This window comes from Eretmochelys imbricata, chromosome 10, assembly GCF_965152235.1.
Source record: "Eretmochelys imbricata isolate rEreImb1 chromosome 10, rEreImb1.hap1, whole genome shotgun sequence".
Lineage (NCBI taxonomy): Eukaryota > Metazoa > Chordata > Testudines > Cheloniidae > Eretmochelys > Eretmochelys imbricata.
This window is the reverse complement of record NC_135581.1, coordinates 33624913-33647537: the sequence shown is the minus strand read 5'-3', so window position 1 is coordinate 33647537 and position 22625 is coordinate 33624913. Positions and strand designations below refer to the sequence as shown.

Sequence of the window (22625 nt, the reverse complement as noted above, 5' to 3'; positions counted from 1 at the left end):
CTAAGAACACTACAGAATTAGGTTAACGCAAGGCAGCTTAGGTCAACTTTATTCTGTAAATGTCTACACTGAAATTTCACTCCTGCTGAGGTAACACGCCCGTTACACCAACTTAATAACTCCACCTCCACGAGCGGTGTAGAATCAATGTCCATGTAATTAGATCAATGCAGTGTCAGTGTAGATGGTGTGTTGCTTACATGAACTGTTACTGGCTTTCAGAAGCTGTCTCACAAAGCCCCACACTGACAGTGAGGACATACGCTGCCAACACAAGAAGCAAAGTGTAGACATGCACAAGCGATGTAATTACTGCAGTGGCTATATGCTGATGTAAATTAGAGCAATTTAATTTTGTAGTGTAGATATGTCCTCAGTATCTATGAAAAGGAGGCCATAAATATTTTGCCAAAGCCCATTGAAGGAGTCAGTTACGGAGCTTGGATTAGAATGATGAAGTTCTTGATTTCTAGTCCCATGCATAGGCCATAGCTTTGCATAAATGAGTACAAGAGGGAGAGCAGAATAAAGTATGCATCCTTCAAACCATCTCTACAGTTGTTGCAATTTGTTAGGATTTCCTAGGATCATGTATTTCCAGATACAATAGAAAAATGTAACTCCCAGGGGTGAAAGTAAGTTAGGACATTTACTGGTACGGGGCCGAGGCGGCTGTGGCCCCCAGAAGGGGCGGGGCCTCAGGCAGAAGGAGCGGGGCTGCGGGGGTCAGCATCCCCCAGCCAGCCCTTCCAGGCCACCTGGCCTGCACCGCCCGGAGCTCCTGTGTTGATTTAAAGGGCCTGGGGCTCCTTTTAAATCGCCAGCCCCAGGGCAGCTGCTCCCTTTGGCCCCCACCCTTCTGTCGGCAGCCAGGAGGGAGCAAAATGGGCAGGGACATTAAAGTGCTGCAGGGTCCTTGGCCGCGGCAGCGCTTTAATGTTGCTGTGCCCCCCATGGGGCAACGTTAAAGCACTGCCGCAGCAAAGGATGGTCCTTAAAGTGCTGCCGCAGTAGTGCTTTAATGTCCCTGCCCCTTTTTCCTGCCCTGTAGGCAGCCCTGCTGGTACAGACCCTACCAGCAGGGCAGCTGACGGGGGGAAGAAGCAGCGATGTTAAAGCGCTGCCGCAGCACTGCTTTAAGGACAGTCCTTTGCCGTGGCAGTGCTTTAACGTTGCTGCCCCTTCCCCCCCACCCCACCCCATGTCGGCAGCCCTGCCGGTATGGACCCTACCAGCAGGGCCGCTGACAGGGGAGGCAAAAGGGGCAGGGACATTAAAGCGCTGGGTATGGGACGGTGGCTGGGTATGGGCTGCTGCGGTTCTTACTGGTACGCCGTACCGGCCAGTACCGGCTCACTTTCACCGCTGGTAACTCCCAATACCTTAAAGCTGATATTATCCAAACTTTTGAGGTTTGGGTGCAAATGATAGTTATTTCTACTGTATCACTGAGTCTTGATATTCATCAGGTGTGGAAATCTATTATCCATATTGTATATCTAAGAAATCAAAGAATGAAAAACTAAGAATTGCTTCCATAAGTGACTTTTTAATTGTGTAATTTTTCCATAGGTTTGAAGACTTACCTGATATCTGGTCAGAAAGTGAAGGAGTCCCATTGCAGCTGTTCACAGGCATTGGTTCCTGGTCTGGAGGCAGGAGATGGAACCAAGATACAGGGAGCATCATCAGCTGAGAATATTGGTGACGTGGCAAAGACTCTCAAACACTCAGAGAAACCCAAGGTTAGGGTTGTTGGTTTTTGTTGTTGTTGTTGGGGTTATTTGTTTTGTTTTTTTAATTCAGGCAAAGTATGTTTAGAACCCTAGAGGTATGAAACAAGTATGGGCATAGGCATAAGAGAGGCAGTGATGGGGTTCACTTACTACAGTGGTGCCTCTTGCTGGCCTTCCTGGGGATTAGCTCTGCCAGTTGGTGCACCCTCTTCAGGTGGTGCCTTTCCTGTCTTCCTCTCACCCTGTGGACCCATCTCACTCCAGGAACTGCTGCCTCCTCTTCATGACTCAGCCTCCATATTTTCCCCTTCTGGGGTTACCCAGAGTCCTTCTATGCAGACAGTCCCAAGCAGTCTTCTCCTTTGCTGCCCTTATGGTGCCACTTCCCCAGTGACCAGTAGAGGAACCCAGGCTCATTCGCTACATTGGGTTCCAGTACAGGGAACCTCAGCTCTGTAGTTCTGGGCTCTGCCCTCTTAACCCTCACTGATCCTTTGAGAATTGCTTTCTACTCCTCCTGGTTCCCCCGCCGCCCCCCTTTCTCTGGGAGTACCAGCTTCAAACCCGTTCTCTCTTCCCAGGGAGAGACTTCAAACTATCTCCATGCGGCCCCCAAACACTCCTCCTTCCCAGGGAGTCACTGCCCTTTCCCCAAAGCCCTGTCAGGTCTCAGCCCCTGGGCTTTATAGTCCCAGCCTATTCCTACCCAGCTGAGCCTCCTTTAATCAACCCCCTGCTCCCTGGCTACTACTCCATGTGTAGCCTGGGCAGTTAATTTAACCTCTTTTAATCCTGTGTGAGAGGCACACCCCATCACAGAGACCTTCTGTTGCTTGCTTGCTTGCTTACGTGCTTTGTTTATTTTTTATTCAAAACATCAGTTTGGCCTATGAGTAAAGAAAAAAAAATGCAAAGAGATTTATCTAAGCACCTGACAAATCAGCCTTGAAGTAACATGGTTAATTTTCAGATTGCTGCTAAACAAATAATTTTTAAAATATCTGTAGTTCAGAATAGACAAATTAACAAATTCCTCTTTCAACAGTCTCAACTGAATGTTAAAAGAAAATATATCTGTGCTTGCTATAGGTACTTTGGCACACTCCATTAGCTCATTTCTAACTCCTGGGCTACTACTTTTCTATTCTCTGTTGTGGGATCGGAATACCACTACTCATGCTTCAGACTTGACACCCTCAAATTCTCTCCTTTCTCAGCTGACACTGGCTCCCTCTCCTGTTTCTTCCTCTTTCTCTCTCTCTCCCACAAGAGCCTTCAAATTATGTGCAATCTAGTAATCTAGCATTCTGCTCATGAATATGCAATAGACATCAGGAAATCCAGGGCAGACAATACTCCCTGTGCAGCCAATGATTGCAGTGTTGGCCTGCGTGAATTGCTCTCGGTGTCAGTTGCTGTAAAATAGATAAATGTGCTCTGGTAGGCTATGACATTATATTTTACTTAGCTGCTTGCTTTAAAAACTCAGTTCAAATTATCTAGAGCTAAGGGCAGTAGTTCGTATGGATTAATTTCTGAGTATTGAAAATGACAAACATTCTTAAGAAGAAAGAAAAGGTAGCCTGGGAAATGTGGAAATTCTGTTTATTGTTACTCTGTATTCTTTCATCTCAAAACTAAACTGATAGAGAACAAATTATTATTCTCTCCTTTCACGTGTGTTGTGGTTCCTCCTAGCCAGCTGTGGTTCCTTCTAGCCAGCTTATGGAGTTAGACCATTAATGACCAGATCTTCCAGAGTGTTATGGCCACTTGGGCTGCACTGCCAGCAGATTGCAGTCATACATAAAACCATAAATTTGTTAGTCTCTGAGGTGCGACAAATACTCCTTTTCTTTTTGCGAATACAGACTAACACGGCTGCTACTCTGAAACCTGTCATAAAACCAGTGTATCTAGCCCTGAGAGCAGCTCCTCAATGCAAAATGCATTCTCCGGTGGAGTAGAGTTGACAGAAAAGCCTTTATGCCACCCCCCATTTAGCTGCTACTGTAAAGGGGGGGGGGGAGGTGTCACCAGAGCAAGGAGGGCATAGCTGAGGCACCTCTATATCATCTGTATTCCTGGTTATAGCTCTGGCCCCTCAGGTGGCCTAGCTGCCTGCAAAATTTAGAGCAGCCCTCAGGCTATCCTCACCTACACCTAGGAGACCACGCCTTCACACAGAGGCCCCAGGATTAAGGCAGTGCAGAGATGAGTTTAGCATATTTCTCTTCCAAACCTGTGTACAGTTTGGTTTATCCCAAGTCTTTTAGTGACATAAAACCCCTCTTTCTATATATTATTTATATACCCATTCACATAACACTAGAAGCAGGGATCACTCAATGAAATTAATAGGCAGCAGCTTTAAAAGACACAAAAAGAAATACTTCTTCACACAACACACAGTTGACCTTCGGAACGTGTTGCCAGAGGATGTTTTGAAGGACAAAACTATAACTGGGTTTAAAAAAGAATTAGATAAGTTAATGGAGGATAGGTCCATTAATGGCCCAAGATGGTCAGCGATGTAACCCCATGCACGAGGTTGTCCATTAACTTCTGACTGCTAGAACCTGGGACTGGATGGCAAGGAAAGGATCACTCAGTAATTGCTCTGTTCTGTTCATTCTCTCTAAAGCATCTGGCACTGGCTACTGTTGGAAGACAGGATATGAGCTAGATGGCCCATTAGTCTGACCCAGTATGGCCATTCTAACTTCGTTATTCTCTCTCTCTCTCTCTCTCTCTCACTCTCATATAGTCTGCCTAGCCAGACTTAAGAAGTTTTTGTCTCCTACTGTATCTCAGTCTAAGTTGTAGCAGCCAGGCTAGGAAAATCATATTGACTAAAAACCAAGGACAATAAAACAGAGCAAGTATTAGGTTTTCATACAATGACAGTGAGACAGAGGGACCACTGAGTGTTATCCATCTCAGCAGTTTTGTGCTAACAGCTGGAAGGGACAGAATCTAGAGGAGACTAATGAGAGAGGTTCAAAAAATGGAGCTGTTTCAGGCATGAGAGGAGGAGAAAGAACTAAGAGCAAAAGAACTGAACTGCCAATGAGAGCAGAGTAGGGGGGGAAAAAGAAGGGACTAAGCGGAGCAATAGAACTGAGCCGCCAAACTGAGGGGACGAATTTGGGCCTGGCTGACTTTGGCACAGAAGTAAAGCCTTAACAGGGAGGAGAATGAAATCATGGAGAGTGCACTACTGAGTGTGCCTGAGATGTAGCTTTGAATGTGTTGTCTGTTAGTGCTCTCATCAGAGGTTTTTTCGTGACTGGAGATACAGTGACTGGAGATACAGTCAGGTGGTTCAGTCAGTTATTTTTACCAGAAAAGTGATTGCTTAATTTGCCAAGCAGGTCAGAGTAGGCTTTATAGTAAAATAAACTACAATTTAATTACTTGCTACTGCTGCAAACATGATTTGATTTTAGCAGGGAGATGGCTTCTCTCCCATGTGTGTTTATAGTCTTTCAGGGCCTGGCAATGTAATTTGTAAATCAATCCAACTCTTACTATTTTAAATGCAAAGTGGGCAACATTGGCCGTATGGGACGAGCTGGTAGAAAAATTTTCTTCAGAATGATTTTCTGACTAAAAATGCCTTTTCACTTTCACTTTTAAGTGAAATTGACACAAATTTTCTCAGAAGGCTGCCAAACTGAGATCCCTGGCCTCTCTGCCTTCCCATCTACCTCCCCAGATGTAGGAGCCTGAGAAGCAGAATGCCCCGGCCCACTGGAGCTGGGAGTAAGGCATGGGGGCTGAGAACGCAAGTCTCTTTGCTTCTCTGGCAGCGGGGCTGGAAGGCTCTTCTCAGTTTCACCTGAGAATGGGAAAAGATACCTTGCAGTATGTAAGTTGTTACAACATTTCAATAGCATCTTACTCGCCTCCCCTCAATAATAAATACGCTGTAGTTCAAATGCAAAACCTCACAGTGCAGCTAGTTACAGTATAATGTTATAATTCCAGTTCTGTCAGGAAGTGAGACTTGTACAGAGTTAGGATGGTGAAAGAAAGATGCAGAAAAATTTAACTAAATTTACTGTATATTGCTAGAGCCCTGCAAATCTGCAGATATCCTTGGACCATTTATATGGATTGCAGATTGGATGCAGATACACATTTTGTATCCATGCAGGGCTCTACATAGCAATTACTGAGTCAAGCAGATGACTCTTTTGTATAAAACATTGTAATCTGCTTACTTATTTTGGTACCAAGTTTTTTATACTGTATTTTGTTAAGTTTCATATTTTACTATGATTAGAAATCATAAACTACTGTAAAATATATTAGTATCACTTCTTTAACACAAAATTTGGATGTGGTTTTACTTGCACTGGTATTAATTGAAAGTTCATTAATCTACTATTCAGAATGTCTAGGACACACACTCACTAAGTATTTATAAATGTTTACAGTTATTAATGAAGTTGATGATGCTGACTTGCCCACATAGGGGCAGTTCAAATAAACTGCTGTCTGTTTTCAAAAGGTTTGTGCTTCCCTTTTGAGATTTTCTCTTATGATCTAACCCCAGGAACCAGCCATTTGTGGTGATCTCAGTGGCTTATTAGCAAGATTAAACGTGGAATAATAGTTATTTGAATCTCAGTGTTAACTAACTTTCGCAATGGATAAAGATATTGTCTAATAATCTGGGAGTGCACAGGGCTTGTTGATCGGTTCGTAATAATCACTTTTCAAAGCCTTTTTGCATTGCATCAATGAAAGTGATGTAAAGACATTCATGATACTTAAACATAGACCATAACAATCAGGAACTTTCTGGAAACAATTAAGACAGACAGGCTGATTAGAACACCTGCAGCCAGTCAAGAAGCTGCTAGAATCAATTAAGGCAGGCTAATCAGGGCACTTGGGTTTTAAAAAGGAGCTCACTCCAGTTTGTGGTGTGCATGCAAGGAGCTGGGAGCAAGAGGCGCAAGAAGCTGAGAGTGAGAAGGCGTACTACTGGAAGACCGAGAAGTACAAGCATTATCAGACATCAGGAGGAAGGTCCTGTGGTGAAAATAAAGCGGGTGTTGGGAGGAGGCCATGGGGAAATAGCCCAGGGAGTTGTAGCTGTCACGCAGCTGTTACAGGAGCCACTGTAGACAGCTGCAATCCACAGGGCCCTGGGCTGGAACCCGGAGTAGAGGGCGGGTCCGGGTTTCCTCCATCCCCCCAACTCCCTACTTGATACCATAGGAGCTGAACTGGACTGTGGGTTCCACCAGAGGGGAAGGTCTCTGGCCTGTTCCCCGATCCACTAGGTGGATCAGCAGAGACTGCGGGGAATTGTTCTTCTTCCTTTTCCCCATGCTGGCCAGTGATGAGGCTAAGTAAGTGAACGGCAGATTTGAGCCACGAAAGTGGCCAAACTGCGGGCTGCCGTGAACCTCTGAGGCGAGCAAATCCGCCAATAAGAGCGGGACCCACCAAGGCAGAGGAGGAACTTTGTCACACCATATAAATATCCAATCCTTCCTGGAACCTTGTTAAATTTATGACCTCAATGGCATCCTGTGGCAATGAATTCCATAGTCTAATTGCAAAGAATTGTAGAAATATGGGGCTGGAAAGGACCTTGAGAGATCATCTAGTCCAGCCTCCTGCACTGAGGCAGGACAATGTATACCTAAGCCATCCCTGACAGGTGTTTGTCTGTAGTGTTCTTAAAAACCTGAAATGACAAGGATTCCATAACCTCCCTTGGAAGCCTATGCGAGTGTGTAACTATCCTTATTGTTAGAAAGTTGTTCTTAATATCTAATCTAAAACTCCCTTGCTTCAGATTAAGCCAATTATTTTTTGTCCTATCTTCAATGGACATGAAGAAAAAGTAATCGTTCTCTTTTTTTAAGGCCCTTAACATATTTAAAGAGTGTTATCAGGTCTCCCCACTGTCTTCAAGACTAAACATGCTCCGGTTTTTTAACCTTTCCTCATAGATCAAATTTTCTAAACCTTTTATTGTTTTTGTTGCTCTCCTCTGGACGCTCTCCAATTTATCGTTATGTTTGTTAAAGTATGAATACCCAGAACTTGATAGAGTACTTCAACTGAGGCCTTACCAGTGCTGAGTAGAACAGGACGATTACCTCCCATGTCTTACGTACAAAGTTCCTGTTAGTAAACCCTAGAATGATACTAGTTTTTTTTTGCAATTGGATCACACTGTTGGCTTGTATTCTCTTTGTGAGCCACTATAATACCGAGGTCTTTTTCAGCAGTACTATCACCTAGACAGTTATTCTCAATTTTGTACTTGTGCGTTTGATTTATTTTCCCCCCTAAGTGTGGTACTTTGCTCTTGTCTTTATTGAATTTAAACTTGTTGATTTCAGACCACTTCTGCAATTTGTCAAGTTTGGTGGCTAGGATTAGAATTTAAAAGTGCTTGCAACCTCTCCCACTTGGTATCATCCACAAATTTTATAAACCTACTCTCCACTACATTATCCAAGTCATTAATTAAAATATTGAATAGTACTAGTCCATGGACTGACCCTTTTCGGATTCTGCTATGTATGTCCACTCAATTTGACAGTGAAGCATTGATAATAGCTCTTTGAGTATGGTGTCTCAACCAGTTTTGCACCCATCTTATAGTAATTTCATCTAGATCACATTTCCCTGATTTGCTTATGAGAATATCATGTGGGCCTGTGTCAAAAGCCTTACTAAAATCAAGATATGTCATGTCTACAGCTTCCACCTATCTGCAAGGCCAGTAACCAAAATGAATGATCTATTCCTTGTTGTTTTCCTTTTTTAAAGATAGGTACTATGTTTGCCTTTCTCCTGTCCTCTGGGACCTCACTCATCCTTCATGAGTTCTCAAAGATAATCACTAATGATTCCGAGATTGTTTCAACTTAAGTACTTGGGGTGCATTTCATCAGAACTTGCTGACTTGAATACAGCTAACTTGCCTAAATATTCTTTAACATGTTCTTTCCCTATTTTGGCTTGTTTTCCTTCCCCTTTATTAATATTAATTGGGTTGAGTATTCTGAAGCAAAAATAAGAATTAAACACCTCAGCCTTCTTGATATCATAACTAATTAGCTCTCTTTCCCGGCTAAATAGAGGACCTACGCTTTCCTTCATCTTTCTCCTGCTCTTAATGTATTTATAAAAAGAAAAGGAGTACTTGTGGCACCTTAGAGACTAACCAATTTATTTGAGCATAAGCTTTCGTGAGCTACAGCTCACTTCATCACTTCAGCTGTAGCTCATGAAAGCTTATGCTCAAATAAATTGGTTAGTCTCTAAGGTGCCACAAGTACTCCTTTTCTTTTTGCGAATACAGACTAACACGGCTGTTACTCTGAACAATGTATTTATAGAACATCATCTTATTGCCTTTTTTTGTCCCTTGCTAGGAGTAACTCATTTTGTGCCTTAGCATCTCTGATTTTGTTCCTACCTACTTGTGCAATTCTTTTGTACTCCTCCTTAGCAATTTATCATGTTTCCACTTTCTGTGGGCATCCTTTTTTATTTCCATCTCCTGACGGAGCTATATTGGCTTCTTACAATTCTTCCTGTCTTTCCTTGTCATCAGGATAGTTTGATGTTGTGCCTTTAATATTGCATATTGTGTGAAAAAGTATTTCCTTTCATCAGTTTTGAATTATCTGCTTTTAAGTTTTGTTGAATGCCCCCTTGTTCTTGTGTTGGGATAGATAAGACTTCTAATCTCATATCTCCTCTCTACTTTTCATTATTTTGTATCCTTTTATCATGTTCTCCCTCCCCTCATTTATCTCCTCTCTTGAGGTAAACAATCCTTTTTTTTTTTTTTTTTCAAATCTACACATTAAGGTAGTGGTGGGAAACCTGTGGCCCATCAGGGTAATCTGATTGCGGGCCGCGAGACATTTTGGTGACTTTGACCGTCCGCAGGCACGGCCCCTCGCAGCTCCCAGTGGCCACAGTTTGCTGTTATCGGCCAGTGAGGGCTGCGGGGGGCCGTGCCTGCGGACGGTCAACGTCAGCAAAATGTCTCCTGACCTGTAATCAGATTAACCTGATGGGCGCATGCGGCCCGCGGGCTGCAGGTTGCCCAGCACTACATTAAGGCCGTGAGCTGTTCATAATGATGCCCAGATCCTTTACCTATGCAGATACAGTTATTTAGAACCCTGGAAGGTGTACGTGTAGTTCAGAATTTTATCATACAAATGTGTATTGCTTTGCATTTATCAACATTGATCTAAATCTGTCATCCTGTTATCCATTCACCTAGTTTGGTTAGGTCTCTCTGAAGTTCCTCACAGTCTTTTCTGGACTTTACTAACCTAAATAACTTTGTGTCATCTGCAAATGTTTCTGCCTCACTGGTCACTCCCTTTTCCATACTGTTGTTAAATATATTAAACAACACTGGACCTAGTGTGAAACAATGGGGGGAGGCACCCCATTGATAACCTTTTGCAATGATGAAAATCGACCATTTGTTTCCTGTCTCTCTTTGGTCCAGGACAGTATTTTGCCTTTCACCTCATGACTGCATTGTTTCTTTAGTAGCCTCTTGTGTGGGACCTTTTCTAAATTCTTTTGAAAGTTTAAATGAATTATGTCAATTGTTTCTCATTTATCTGCTATTTTATTGACCTGTTCAAAACATCTGATACATTAGTGAAACATGATTTTCCTTTGCAGAAACTGAGCTGTTTAGAGCCTATCATATCATGATTTTCCAGATGCTCTTATTCTATTTTTAATTATTGTTTCAATACTGAGTGGGAGGATGAAGCCAGAGAGAGGAGGGAGGCCTTGAGGAAGCGGGGGAGAGGGAATGGAGGGAATGGTGACTAATCAGTATCCCTGTTTATACAGGATTTCAGCATAATCCAGTTGCTTTCCTGTTAAAGCCTTGACTTTTATATTTTCTTATTTTTGTGATTTTTTTAAACTGTATAGTCTTAACATTGCACTAACAGTTATTTGGCATGTAATTCACAGCACAGATGGCAAAAATGCAGTCCAATACAATATTTCTAATATGTTCCATTGGAGAGTATCCTGTTTATTATCTGTATTCTACCTGCAAGTCCCCTGTCATGCTGCTGATCCAGAGTCCACATTAGAGGCAAGGAGTCCTTTAAGAAAAGGCCACTGAGTAGAGAGCCACTTGCACTAACTTATAGGTGACATATTAATACATATTTAACTTTATTTTAGTGTGAAGATGACATACAATACTGTACAGTATATACAGAGTTTTAAATTGTGGACTATGACTTCTACACCAACCAAAACAGGATTTTTAATATGCTTTGGGGCAGTTCTTTGGATGGAGCCAGACTCCACACAGCACGGATTGAGATGGGGGTGAGTGGAGTGCAAAGTTTACCGTTGAACTCTCCCAATCCCAGGGCTGTTGTGTGCAGTCGGTTCCCCAACATAGATTAGAGCAGCCTGAGGGTTGCTTTTACTTATGCTGGCTACAATAACAGCCCTAACGAGCTGAAACTACAACCAAGGATTGTTATGGTTTTAGGTTATCCCAGCCTTGGCCTTTGTACTAGCAGCCCGGGTAGGTGGCAGTGTCTGTTTGTATCATTGCATGAGGTGGTAGGGCTTTCTCCAGAAGCAGGATGTACTAGCACAAAGTAGCTACACCACATTGGAGAATCTGGTTCTGAATGTGCATGGCATGTCTCATTTGTATAAATATGCTACAACCATACATTATAAATTAATTCACAGGGATTAAATACAGTGCATAATAACCTATTATACTCAGTATTTCAGGTAAATATTACCCATAAAACTCTTAAGTAAGAAGAACATCTGGGATTGTTCACTGGCATTCCCCTTTCTGCTCACTGTTTTCAGTTCTGCTGTTTAGTTTTCACTTAACCACACAGCAGTTATTCACAATAGCATTTTGTGGCCTTACGCAGTATCCAGCTAAAGTTGCAGTATGGTTGGACATCCTGTCATGCAATTCTTATTGAAAGGGAATCTTGGAATATGGACAGTTTTGAGAGTCTACTTGTGGCAGTGAAAATGAGTCTGTTGTGAAATACATAATGTTCTGATGATATCTGAATATTTCTGTTTTCAATTTTTTGTCTTCTTGCAGACGTGTCCTTCATGTAGTGTTACATTTGCTCCCAACAGTGATGTCAGTATAGAGGAAGGAGCTATCCAAAATGGCTGTCAGGAGGAACATAAAAACAATACCAAGGTAACTTAAGCTTTCTCACTCCTGACTCCCCTACATCAGTTTTAATAGCCTCATTTTTGTACTGGGTTCCTCCTCGCTTCAATATAACTGGCAAGCAGCAGAGCCAATTTCAGAATTCAGAATTTTTGGGCACCAAATTCTAGTCATTCTGGCCAAGGTTTTCAAAAGTGACTAGTCATTGTGCATGCCTCAATTTTTTAGTGCCCAACTGGACACTTTAGAGGACCTGATTTTCAGAAATTGCTGAGCACCTGACCTCTGAATGTCTGACTCCCTCAAAATATCTCAAGTTGGAAACCCAAAAACTGATGCAGTCAAAATCACTTTTTTATTAAAATATTTCAACCTATGATGTTCTCTTCTTAGTTACACTTTTGCCTCAAATAATAGCTAGGCACAGCAGAAGCACTGTTGTATTTATTTGAATGAAATATATGACCCAAAGTGTTAACATAACCCAGTCACTCTCCAATATTAAACAGTGTTAAATAAGGGCTGGGTTTTGTATACAGAGAACTCATCCTGCTTAGTACCATGGCATACACACGATTAAAAATCCTTTTATCAAAGATAAAGAAAAGAAGGAAGAACAGTTAAAGCATTGAAATGTGAAGTATTAGTTAAGGCTTTCATTTTAACAATATCCCTGGTTCTCTTTCACTTAGCTTGAGAGTTTTAGAAGGAAACCCCTTCTTGCTTGACAGTCTCTTAGATGGTATCAAAGATGGTAATAACAGCTCTGGGTTAGAAGAGAAGAAGGTAGTTGAGATGGGCTATAGCTAGTGTTGCTGCTGCTGCTGCTGCTAAAGTTTGATCTTGTTTCATCTCAGGGATGTTTGATATTCAGCTGAACCTGGTAGGGGTTGGCAATGTCATCTGGATCCCTCTCTGGTCTGGTCTGGTTCAGGTGATCTCTCAGAATCAGAATGATGAAGGCCTGGGGTCCCAGTGTGGGTGGCAGCCATGATGGCAAAGCTCGCCCCAGTAGCCTCCGTCTGTTCTTCCTCTTTTCCCTCTGTCTGTTCTTTTAGGACCCACAGAGGGAATGGTGAGTGGAACAGCCTATTCCACGTTATTTTATCCACCAATTAGGCCTAAGTTCTGATACACCATTAATTTCCAGACACATTTTCTTGCTTACCTCCCATCATCTTAACACAGTCCTTGAATTATGAATCACAGACATCTTTTAAGTTCAGAAAGGGCAGAATATGCAGTGAATGCAGTCTGATTTGAGCCTACTGTGTTGGGTCCATTACGTTTGTACTACAACTCCACCATCGCTCACTCTGAGGGAGTTAGAACAGAGTGGCTACAGGAAATTCCGATTCTTCTTCTAGTGCTCGTTCATTCTTCGAGTGCGTGTCCATGTCAGTTCCAATCAGGTGTGCGCACGTGCACAGTAGCTGGAAGATGTTTCCCTAGCAGCATCTGTCGGGTTGGCCTGGGCGCCCTCTGAAGTTACACCTTCATGGCGCTCAATATAAAGCCCCGCCGACCTGCTGCTCCCTCCGTTCCTTCTTACCACCAGTGATGGTTAGCCAGAACTTCCCCGTGCTGTTATCTTGACAAGCGTATTTAGCAGTTTCTTACATTGTTCTCTATTAGTTTTTCATTGTTCGTTAATAGTTCGTTAGGGTTACATAAGTTTCCTTTGAGGGGAGGAGGGGGAATCCACTCCTACACTCTCCTGATGCTGGGACATGCCGGGGTCTCCAAGCTTCAAAGCCTGCGAAGCCTGTGGCAAGAGTATGCTCAGAAGTGATCCTCACGCCTCGTGTCTAAAGTGTTTAGCAGAGGGCCATCAGAAGGATTGTTGTGTCATTTGTAAGACCTTTTGGTCCAGGACTTTAAAAGATAGAGAGCAGTGCCTGAAGGTCCTGTTGATGGAGGCAGCACTCTGCCCCCAGTCTGACCTGGGGTCAATGGATCCTGCACCGAGTACCTCCTCCTCGGTGCGGAGTGCTCCGGCATGGTCAGCACAGGCACTGGTGCCAGGTAAGGATAAGGACTCACAGCACCGTCCCTGCTCCACTGTGGCTCACATGCCCCATGCAGGCACCGCTCGTAATCACCGGTGCCGCAAAAGATGAAGAGGCTGGAGAGGGGTTGCTCTCCCCCTTCTAGGCCTAAGGAGCCTGCTACTGTTAGACCTGAGTCAGGCCACACGAGTGCTGCTCCACTGGTGACGCTCGTGTTGACTCCTGCCCGCGTAGAAGGGCTGTTGAGTCCAGACCCTCCTCGCTCGCTGAGGTCGAGCCGTGAGCTGCACCTCCCTTTGACACCAGAGGCGTTTGAAGCAGCCCAAGAACTGCTTCACCTCATGGCACCGTTCTCTCCTCCCAAATGGGACAGGGCTCCTTCAAGGGGAAAGCCCGCTATGATGGCCAGCTGATCTCTGACCCTGGTACGCCATCCCCGGCACCGGAGCAGACCCAGCAACCACGCCGATTCCCGAGCCCTTGGCATGAAAGCACAGTCCCTAGAAGTACCGCTCCCCCATGGGCATCATTTTCAGATACCTCGGAGTTGGGGTCGGGGTCGGGCTCCTCTCGGTCCCAGAGGAGTAGGAGCAGACGGTCCATGTCAACTCGGGACTGGCATCCTTACCTGGCACAGTGGCCTGGCCAATGGCAGCCCCCAGTGCAGTAGACTTTTGGACTCCCTGGGCTTTTCATCAAAGCCAAGGTTGCAGCCAAGAGTCTCATTCCAGGGCGACGTCAGTGGCCTCGGCCTTGTTCCCCCCCGCCCCCCCCAACCAGCACTGGCAGAGTTGGGGGTAGGCCTATTATCACCCTGCACTATCATCTTGGTGCCTCCAGGGGGCCCGGCACCAGCAGGGACTCCAGCATCGTCGTCGACTCAGCACCGACAGCAATTCTGGTGCTAATGGCAATTCTGACATTGAGAATGACATCAGCACCGATGGCACTTTCGGCACCAGCGGTGCCTGCTTCAGTGTGTGCAGTCCCTACACTGAGAGCCACGACACCATCTCAAGGGTGTCCCTTCAGGTGGCACTTGACGAAGCAGATGTGGCCACCAGGGTTATGACCACAGGAGCAACTAGGAGAAGGGGCTCATGGCTCCAGGTTTCTGGCCTCCCCTACGAGACAAAAAGTGACAAAAGGCTAAACAGCCTTAAAGACTCCAGTTCTCAGGTCCGTGGGTCTCTATATGCCTTTAACGCAGCGGAGACACTTCCGTCCGCAGCCTCCTCAATGGTTCGGTTATCAGAACCGCCAAGATGACTCCAAAAGGAGAAATTGGAGCTGCAGGAGAAGGCCGCGTCAACCCTCTGGCCAGGTCTCGGAACAATCCAAGCCACCTTCAGGGGGCAAACCGGCCTTTTGATGGTGCAGTTGATGACAGCGCACCAGAGCGAGATCTGGATCCACCCCGCCTTACCTTTTCGTCCCAACTATCCCCTTTCTACCGTGCATGGTCCCGTATTACTTCAGACCACTGGGTGCTCTGCACAGTAGAGAGGGGATACTCCATCCAATTCTGTGCCCTCCCACCCTTCCACCCCGCTTCCTCTTCTGGGACCCCTCATGAACAACTCCTTATACAGGAGGTTCACTCACTCCTATCACTGGGGCAGTGGAAGAGATTCCTAAGGAGCAGAAGGGCAAGGGCTTCTATTCTCGGTATGTCCTAATACTGAAAGCCAAAGGTGGCCTCAGGCCCATCTTGGACTTGCAAGAACTCAAGTTCATTAAGAAACTCAAGTTTTGCATGGTCTCTTTGGCCTCCCCTCGCTGGATCCAGCAGACTGGTATGCCGCCCTCAACTTGAAGGATGCGTATTTTCATATTGCAATTACTCAGCCCCACAGAAAGTACCTCAGGTTTGTGGCAAGCAATACCCACTACCAATTCACAGTCCTTCTGTTCAGCCTGTCAGCAGCACCTCGAGTCTTCACCAAGTGCATGGCAGTCGTCGCCACGTTCCTGCGCAGGCACTAAGTACAGGTGTTTCCGTATCTCGATGACTGGCTGATCAAGGGCCACTCAAGGACCCAAGTGGAAGCTCAAGTCAGATCATCAGAGTCACCTTCAACAACCTGGGTCTCCTTCTAACCGAAGCAAAATCAACTCTGTCCCTTGTCCAGAGATAGTCTATAGAGGCAGTACTGTGGACTCAACCCAAGCCACGTAATACCTACCGGAAGCAAGATTTCAGACCCTGACAGAAATCATTCGAGGCATCAGACAGTTTCCCGCCACCATAGCAAGGAACTGCCTGAAGCTTCTCGGTCACATGGCTGCCTGTACCTACATGGTGCAGCGTGCCAGACTCAGGCTTGACCCCTTCAGTCGTGGCTACATCAGTGTATCACCCAGCCTGGGACAGCTTGGACGGGATTGGGACCTTTTCTTGCCCGGTACTCAACTCCCTCCTGTGTTGGTTCAACCCTCAGGAGGTGTGCTCAGGGGTCCCCTTCATCAGTCCACAGCCATCTCTCTTGCTAGTGACAGACGCATCAGACTTGGGCTGGGGAGCTCATCTGGGAGACTGTAAGCCCCAAGGTCTCTGATTTCACGCAGACCTGGCTCTCCACATCAACATCAGAGAGTTGAAAGTGGTTCTGTGGGACTTCTGTGTGGAACATTCAATACACCTGCAAGCGGGCTGCCCGGTGTTTGCTAACCCTGTGGTCATCCGATTTCTAAAAGGACTTGACAGACTGTACCCTCACGTCTGTCAGCCTGTCCCCTCCTGGGACCTCAACCTGGTCCTCTCTAGGCTCATGGGACCACCCTTTGGACCACTGGCGACATGCTCCCTGCTCTACCTCTCTTACAAGGTGGCGTTCCTTGAGCTCAGACACCCTCCTGGCCAAGGAGGGTGTCTGAGCTCAAGGCCCTAACATCAGACCCTCCCTACACCATGTTCTATAAGGACAAGGTTCAGCTCAGGCCTCCTGCTTTCCTTCCAAAGGTTGTGTCGCAGTTTCACATCAACCAGGACATCTTTCTCCTGGTATTCTACCCTAAGCTGCACTCCACTGGCGGGGGGCAGAGACTTCACTCACTGGATGTCCACAGGGCGCTAGCCTTTTACATTGAGACAATGAAGCCGTTCAGAAAATCGATGCAGTTATTCATGGCAGTGACGGACAGAATGAAAAGTCTGCCTGTGTCATCACAACACATTTTGTCATGGATCATGTCCTGCATTCATGAGTGCTACAACCTGATTGGGGTTACCACACCCCCAATCACTGTGCACTCTACCAGGGTGCAGGCTTCATCAGCAGTATTCCTGGCGCAGGTCCCCACTCAGGAAATCTGCAGAGCAGCGACGTGGTCCTCCATCCACACTTTCACCACGCACTGCGCGATTAACCAGCAGGCCACAGATGATGTGGCCTTTGGACCAGCAGTGCTCCAATCAGTGGAAGACTCCGACTTCACCTCCTGAACTTAGGCTTGTGAGTTACCTGTCTGGAATTGACATGAACAAGCACTTGAAGAAGAAAAAGCTGTTACTCACCTTCTTGTAACTGTTGTCCTTCAAGATGTATTATTCATGTCCATTCCAAGACCCACCCTCCTACTCCTCTGTCGGAGTTGCCAGCAAGAAGGAACTGAAGGGGTGGCAGGTTGGCAGGGCTGTATACTGAGCACCATGAAGGCACGACTCCAGTGGGTGCCCAGGCTGACCCGACGAATGCTGCTAGGGAATAATCTTCCAGCTACCGTGCACATGCGCATTCACACACCTGATTGGAATGGACATGAGCAACACATCTTGAAGAACAACAGTTACGAGAAGGTGAGTAACCGTTTTTTCCAGTGCAGGCCTCAGCACATCAGGAGGCAGTTACATAAAAAGAAAGATGTTGCTGGTCATCCCAAAATGCTGAGGTGGTATGCGTAGGATACTTTTACCCCTTCTGCTTCTGTTTAAGTGTCACCAACCACAAACCACCAGAGACTCTGTAAAGCAAAGTACCTCCACACAGGCTGAATTTTTCTTTGAGATTTACGCCACTGCAGCTCCATCAGTGGCAGCAATGGTTATGATCACTAGTGTGTATTAGTTGTTGACATTTTAACCACAGTTTCATCTGTCCCTGCTTAGAGGAGGTCTGTGGAACACTGGATAAAATGCCAGTAGAATTTTCTACACTCGTGCCACTTTGAGCTGCAACAGTGGATAACTGGAAGAAAAATGCTAGAGTACACAAGTTATATGCAGTGTAGTTGTAGCCATGTTGGTTCCAGGATATTAAAGAGACAAGGTGGGTGAGGTAATATTTTTTACTGGACCAACTTCTGTTGGTGAGAGATCCAAGCGATTGAGCCACACAGTGTTTGGAGACCTGTAGAAGAGCTGTGTGTGGCTCGAAAGCTTGTCTCTCTTTCCAACAGAATTTGATCCAGTAGAAGATATTACCTCACCCTCCTTGACTCTCAGTGTACACAAGGTCAGATGTGCCTCATTTATTCAGTTAAATATTACCAAACAAAGCGAGACTGATATATATGCGCTGCCCAGTGACTCTGGGTTGCCTACTTTAAGTAGAAGCAGATTGAACACAAAAAACTAAAACATGCAGTGGCGCTTGACTCTTCTGGCTCCTAACTTACTGTGGAGTCCTCCTTTCCCAGTGTGCATCTCTCTTTATTAGAGGAAATTGGGGTAGGGTGCATCAGTCAGACTGCCAGTGACCATCAGAAACTACTGTATAGCTAGAGTTAGCAACATTTATTAAATAGGGACTTTCTGCTGCCACACAAGCAATTTTAAAATCTAATCTTCTCGTGTTAAGATTAACAGAGTGGAGATAGCCCAGAAAAACCTTGAGCTGACAGAAGGAAAGATTTTTCTTAGGGATTTGAGCCTCTGCCAGAGAGCTGAAAGAAAAAAAGGCTCAGAGAAGTCACAGAATTTAAGGCCAGAAGGACCATCAGATCATCTAGTCCAGCGGTTCTCACAACTAATTTTTTGGTGACTTCAGAGTGCAGCCCCCTTGCTGACAAATTTTTCCCAGAATACTTAACCTTAGGAAAAACAAATAAATATGCGCATGTACATGTCCAAATCATTGTAATTTATGTATTTAGTAGGAAGTAGGGCTCCCCATTCAGTGTTCCTATTCTTGTGCTTGGAGTGTGTAATGGACCGGGAGCCCCTCACCCTGCTGGGAAGCTGCCAAGTCCTGTAGCAGCTTGGAGCAGTTGAGCTGCTGCAGTAACTACAGCAACTGTAAACAGCAAATGTGGCCCCAGATGGGGAAAGCACCAACCCATCTCTCTGTCCCTGCCTCCCACAGTCCTTCACCAAGAGCCCGTCCTGGGGAAGGTGGGTCGGGAACTCAGTAGTCACCTGTGGAGCCTGAGGCTCTCCATGCCCCAGCTGGGTGGGAGAGGGGGAGCTGCCCAGGGGAGCGCCCCTGCAACCGAACACAGCAGCCACCTCCACTGACAAGAGCCACCTCCGGCGCCATGCACACTTGCACCACGTGTCTCCAGAGGCTCTCCCCAGAGCCCCCAAGGAGGCTACGTGGTACTGTGTGCTGATTCCTGCTGGTGGCGCCAGCACAAACACCAAGGTGGCACATCTCGCTGCCTTGGGTAACAGCTATTCAGGAGCAACAGCTGGGCACTGCACGGAGGGCTGCTGTTCCCCCTCCGTGCTCTCCCCCCCCCCCCCCCCCAAAATCTCCGTCTATGTTTTTCAGGCTGTCACGGTCGCAAAAAAAATCTGCTGGTGGCTGCATTTGAGAAATGTTGATCTAGTCTGACCTCCTATATATCACGGACCATTGACACCATCCAGCACCTGTACACGAAAACTAGACCAAAGTATTACAGCCCCCAGAAGACTAAACCAGTATGCAGCAGGCAGAGAATAGGAGGGACCAAGGTATACTCATGCCTGAAGCGCCTGCGACAGTGTGGAATTAAGTATGGGAAATATACCCAGATAATCCTGGCATCCCTCCATACTTCAAGGAGGGCAAAAAACCCCAAGGACCCTGCCAATCTGACCTGGGGGGAAATTCCTTCCTGACCCCACGTATCGTGATTAGTTAGACCTCAGCAAGTGAGTAACAACCAGCCACCTAAGCATGTGAGAGAGAAAATGCTTGGTGCCACCTCAACACTGGCCCTCCCCGTCCAGTGTGTCAACTCCAGCCATGGCCATCTCCAATGCTTCACAGAAAGGAGACTAAAAACAAATAAAAATACACCCCTTCCTGGACTAGAGGACCATATGTAGCCATATGTAGCCGTGAGCTTTAGGAACAGAGCACATACATTGGAAGGGACTCCCAGCCGTGCCCCCAACCATCACAAGCAGCCCTGTGATACAATTACTCTTCTAATTTCCAGCCTGAATTTCTTCGTGGCCTGTTTATACCCTATTGTTCTTCCATATCAGGCTTCTCCACATCACTCCAAGGAAGCATACATTTTCATCAGTTTCCTTAGATGAGCAGAAAGAATTTTAAAAAAATAGTCTAAAGAGATATCTGTCATATTTTAGCTTCTATATAAACATTTTCTACAGTTAATGTATTTTCAGGCAAAGAAACTTACTAAAGTGTTAATTAAAAGAAAAAAGAACACCTTCAAGTGGGGTGGGAATTACCTGTTCACCATTTCTTGATTTAGTGGATTCCTTATGGAGATGGTCCTGATTTAAATTCCCCTAACCAAGTAATGTTTAAATATAAGTACCCTAGGTACAAGAAAGCTTCAGATGGAAAGAGATCATTCCTCATGAACCCTCCTCTCTTCACTAGCATGTGCAATCCTCATTCCTTCAGCAAGATAGCACATAGTCTCTAAAGCTATATTAGTTAAAAAAAAAAAAAAAAAAAAAAAAAAACCTAATGAGATTCAGAAGATATTATATATAATTTTTTGGCAAGAATCATGTATTCTGTCAGTTTAAATATCTGATATAGTAGTCTTTCTTTGGAGACTATGGTCTGTCTTTGCAGAGGATGACTTATGAGCCAAATTAGTTGGGAGAAAGAATTTAAACAGAAAAATATAAATGATTATTGGAAATTGTTTAAAAGCATTTTATTTGAGAACAAGCTCAAAAAAAAAACAACCCCACAACCAAGAAGGAAGGCTGCACTGGTTAAAAAAGCCAACCAGGATTAGAGGGAAGTGAAGGCAACTGTAAAAACAAAACAATGTATAGCAAATGGAAGAAAGGGAAAGTTGGTAGTATAAATATAAATCAGAAGGTAGGAATTGTAGAAAATTGTTATGGGAGGCAAAACAACACACAGAGAAATCTATGAGCAGAAGAGTTAAGGACAATAAGGAGTTTTTCAAATATATTTAGGAACAAAGGGTATCTTAACAATGGTATTGGTTCCTTACTAGATGAAAATCATGGAATTGTCAATAATAATGCAGACGTGTTCAATAAATATTTCTGTTCCGTATTTGGTGAAAAAAACAGATGGCATATTAGTATCATATGATAACACTTTCCATTCATTGGTAATTATGGAAGGTGTGGAACAGCAGCTACTAAAGATAGTCATTTTTAAATCAGCAGGTTCGGATACCTTGCATTCAAGAGTTTTCAAAGAGCTGACTGAAGAACTCTCTGTATTGTTAATGGTGATTTTCAATAAGTCTTGGAACCCTGGAGAAGTTCCAGAGGATTGGAGGAAAGCTAATCTTGTGCCACTATTGATATCTTTTTTTAAGGAGATTACAATTTGGTTGATAAAAGTAATAGCTTTGATGTAATGTACTTAGACCTCTGGAAGGTATTTGACTTGGTACCACACAATATTTTGATGAATAAACTAGAACAATACAAAATTAGCATGGCACACATTAAATGGATTCAAAACTGGCTAACTGATTGGTCTCAAAATGTAATTGTAAAGGAGAAATCATCATCAAGCAGGTATGTTTCTTGTGGGGTTCCACAGAGATTGGTTCTTCATCCCAGCTATTTAAAATTTACATCAATTACCTATAAGAAAACATAAAATCATCACTGATAAAGTTGGAAGGGGACCCAAAGTTGGGGGCGTGATAAACAATGAAGAGGACAGTTCACTAATACAAAGCAATCTGGATCACTTGGTAACCTGGGCTCAAGCAAACAATATGCATTTTAATGTGACCAAATATGAGGTCATATCTAGGAACAAAAGATTGTGGGCCATACATACAGGATGGAGGACTGTGTCCTGGGAAGCAGTGACTGAAAAAGATTTGGAAGTCATGGTAGATAATCAGCTGAACATGAGCTCCCAGTGCACTGCTGTGGCCAAAAGGGCTAATGCAATCCTGGAATGCGTGAACATGGGAATCTCATGCTGGAGTAGAGAGGTTATTTTATGTCTATATTTGGCACCTGTGCAACCACTGCTGGAATACTGTGTCCAGTTCTGGTGTCCACAATTCAAGAAGGATGTTGATAAATTTGAGAGAATTCTGGGAACAGCCACAAGAATAAATAAAGGATTAGAAAACATGCCTTATAGTGAGAGGAGCTCAATCTAGTTAAACAAAAAGAAAGTTAAGGAATGATTTGATCACAGTCTATAAATACCTACATGGGTAGCATATATTTGATAATAAAGGGCTCTTCAATCTAGTAGACAAAAGTATAGCAATATCCAATGGCTGGAAGTTGAAACAAGGCAAATTCAGACTAGAAAT

At 44.7% G+C, this 22625-nt stretch overlaps 1 protein-coding gene across 2 annotated transcripts in view; it reads left to right on the top strand.

The window, feature by feature from the left end:
* ADCY9 (adenylate cyclase 9) overlaps positions 1 to 22625 on the top strand; it is a 175026-nt gene that overhangs the window by 93850 nt on the left and 58551 nt on the right. For both annotated transcript variants that reach the window (XM_077828819.1, XM_077828818.1), the window contains exons 2-3: positions 1573 to 1745; positions 11860 to 11964. In XM_077828819.1, the coding sequence (XP_077684945.1) occupies positions 1573 to 1745; positions 11860 to 11964 (278 nt within the window). The remainder of the gene's footprint in view (positions 1 to 1572; positions 1746 to 11859; positions 11965 to 22625) is intronic.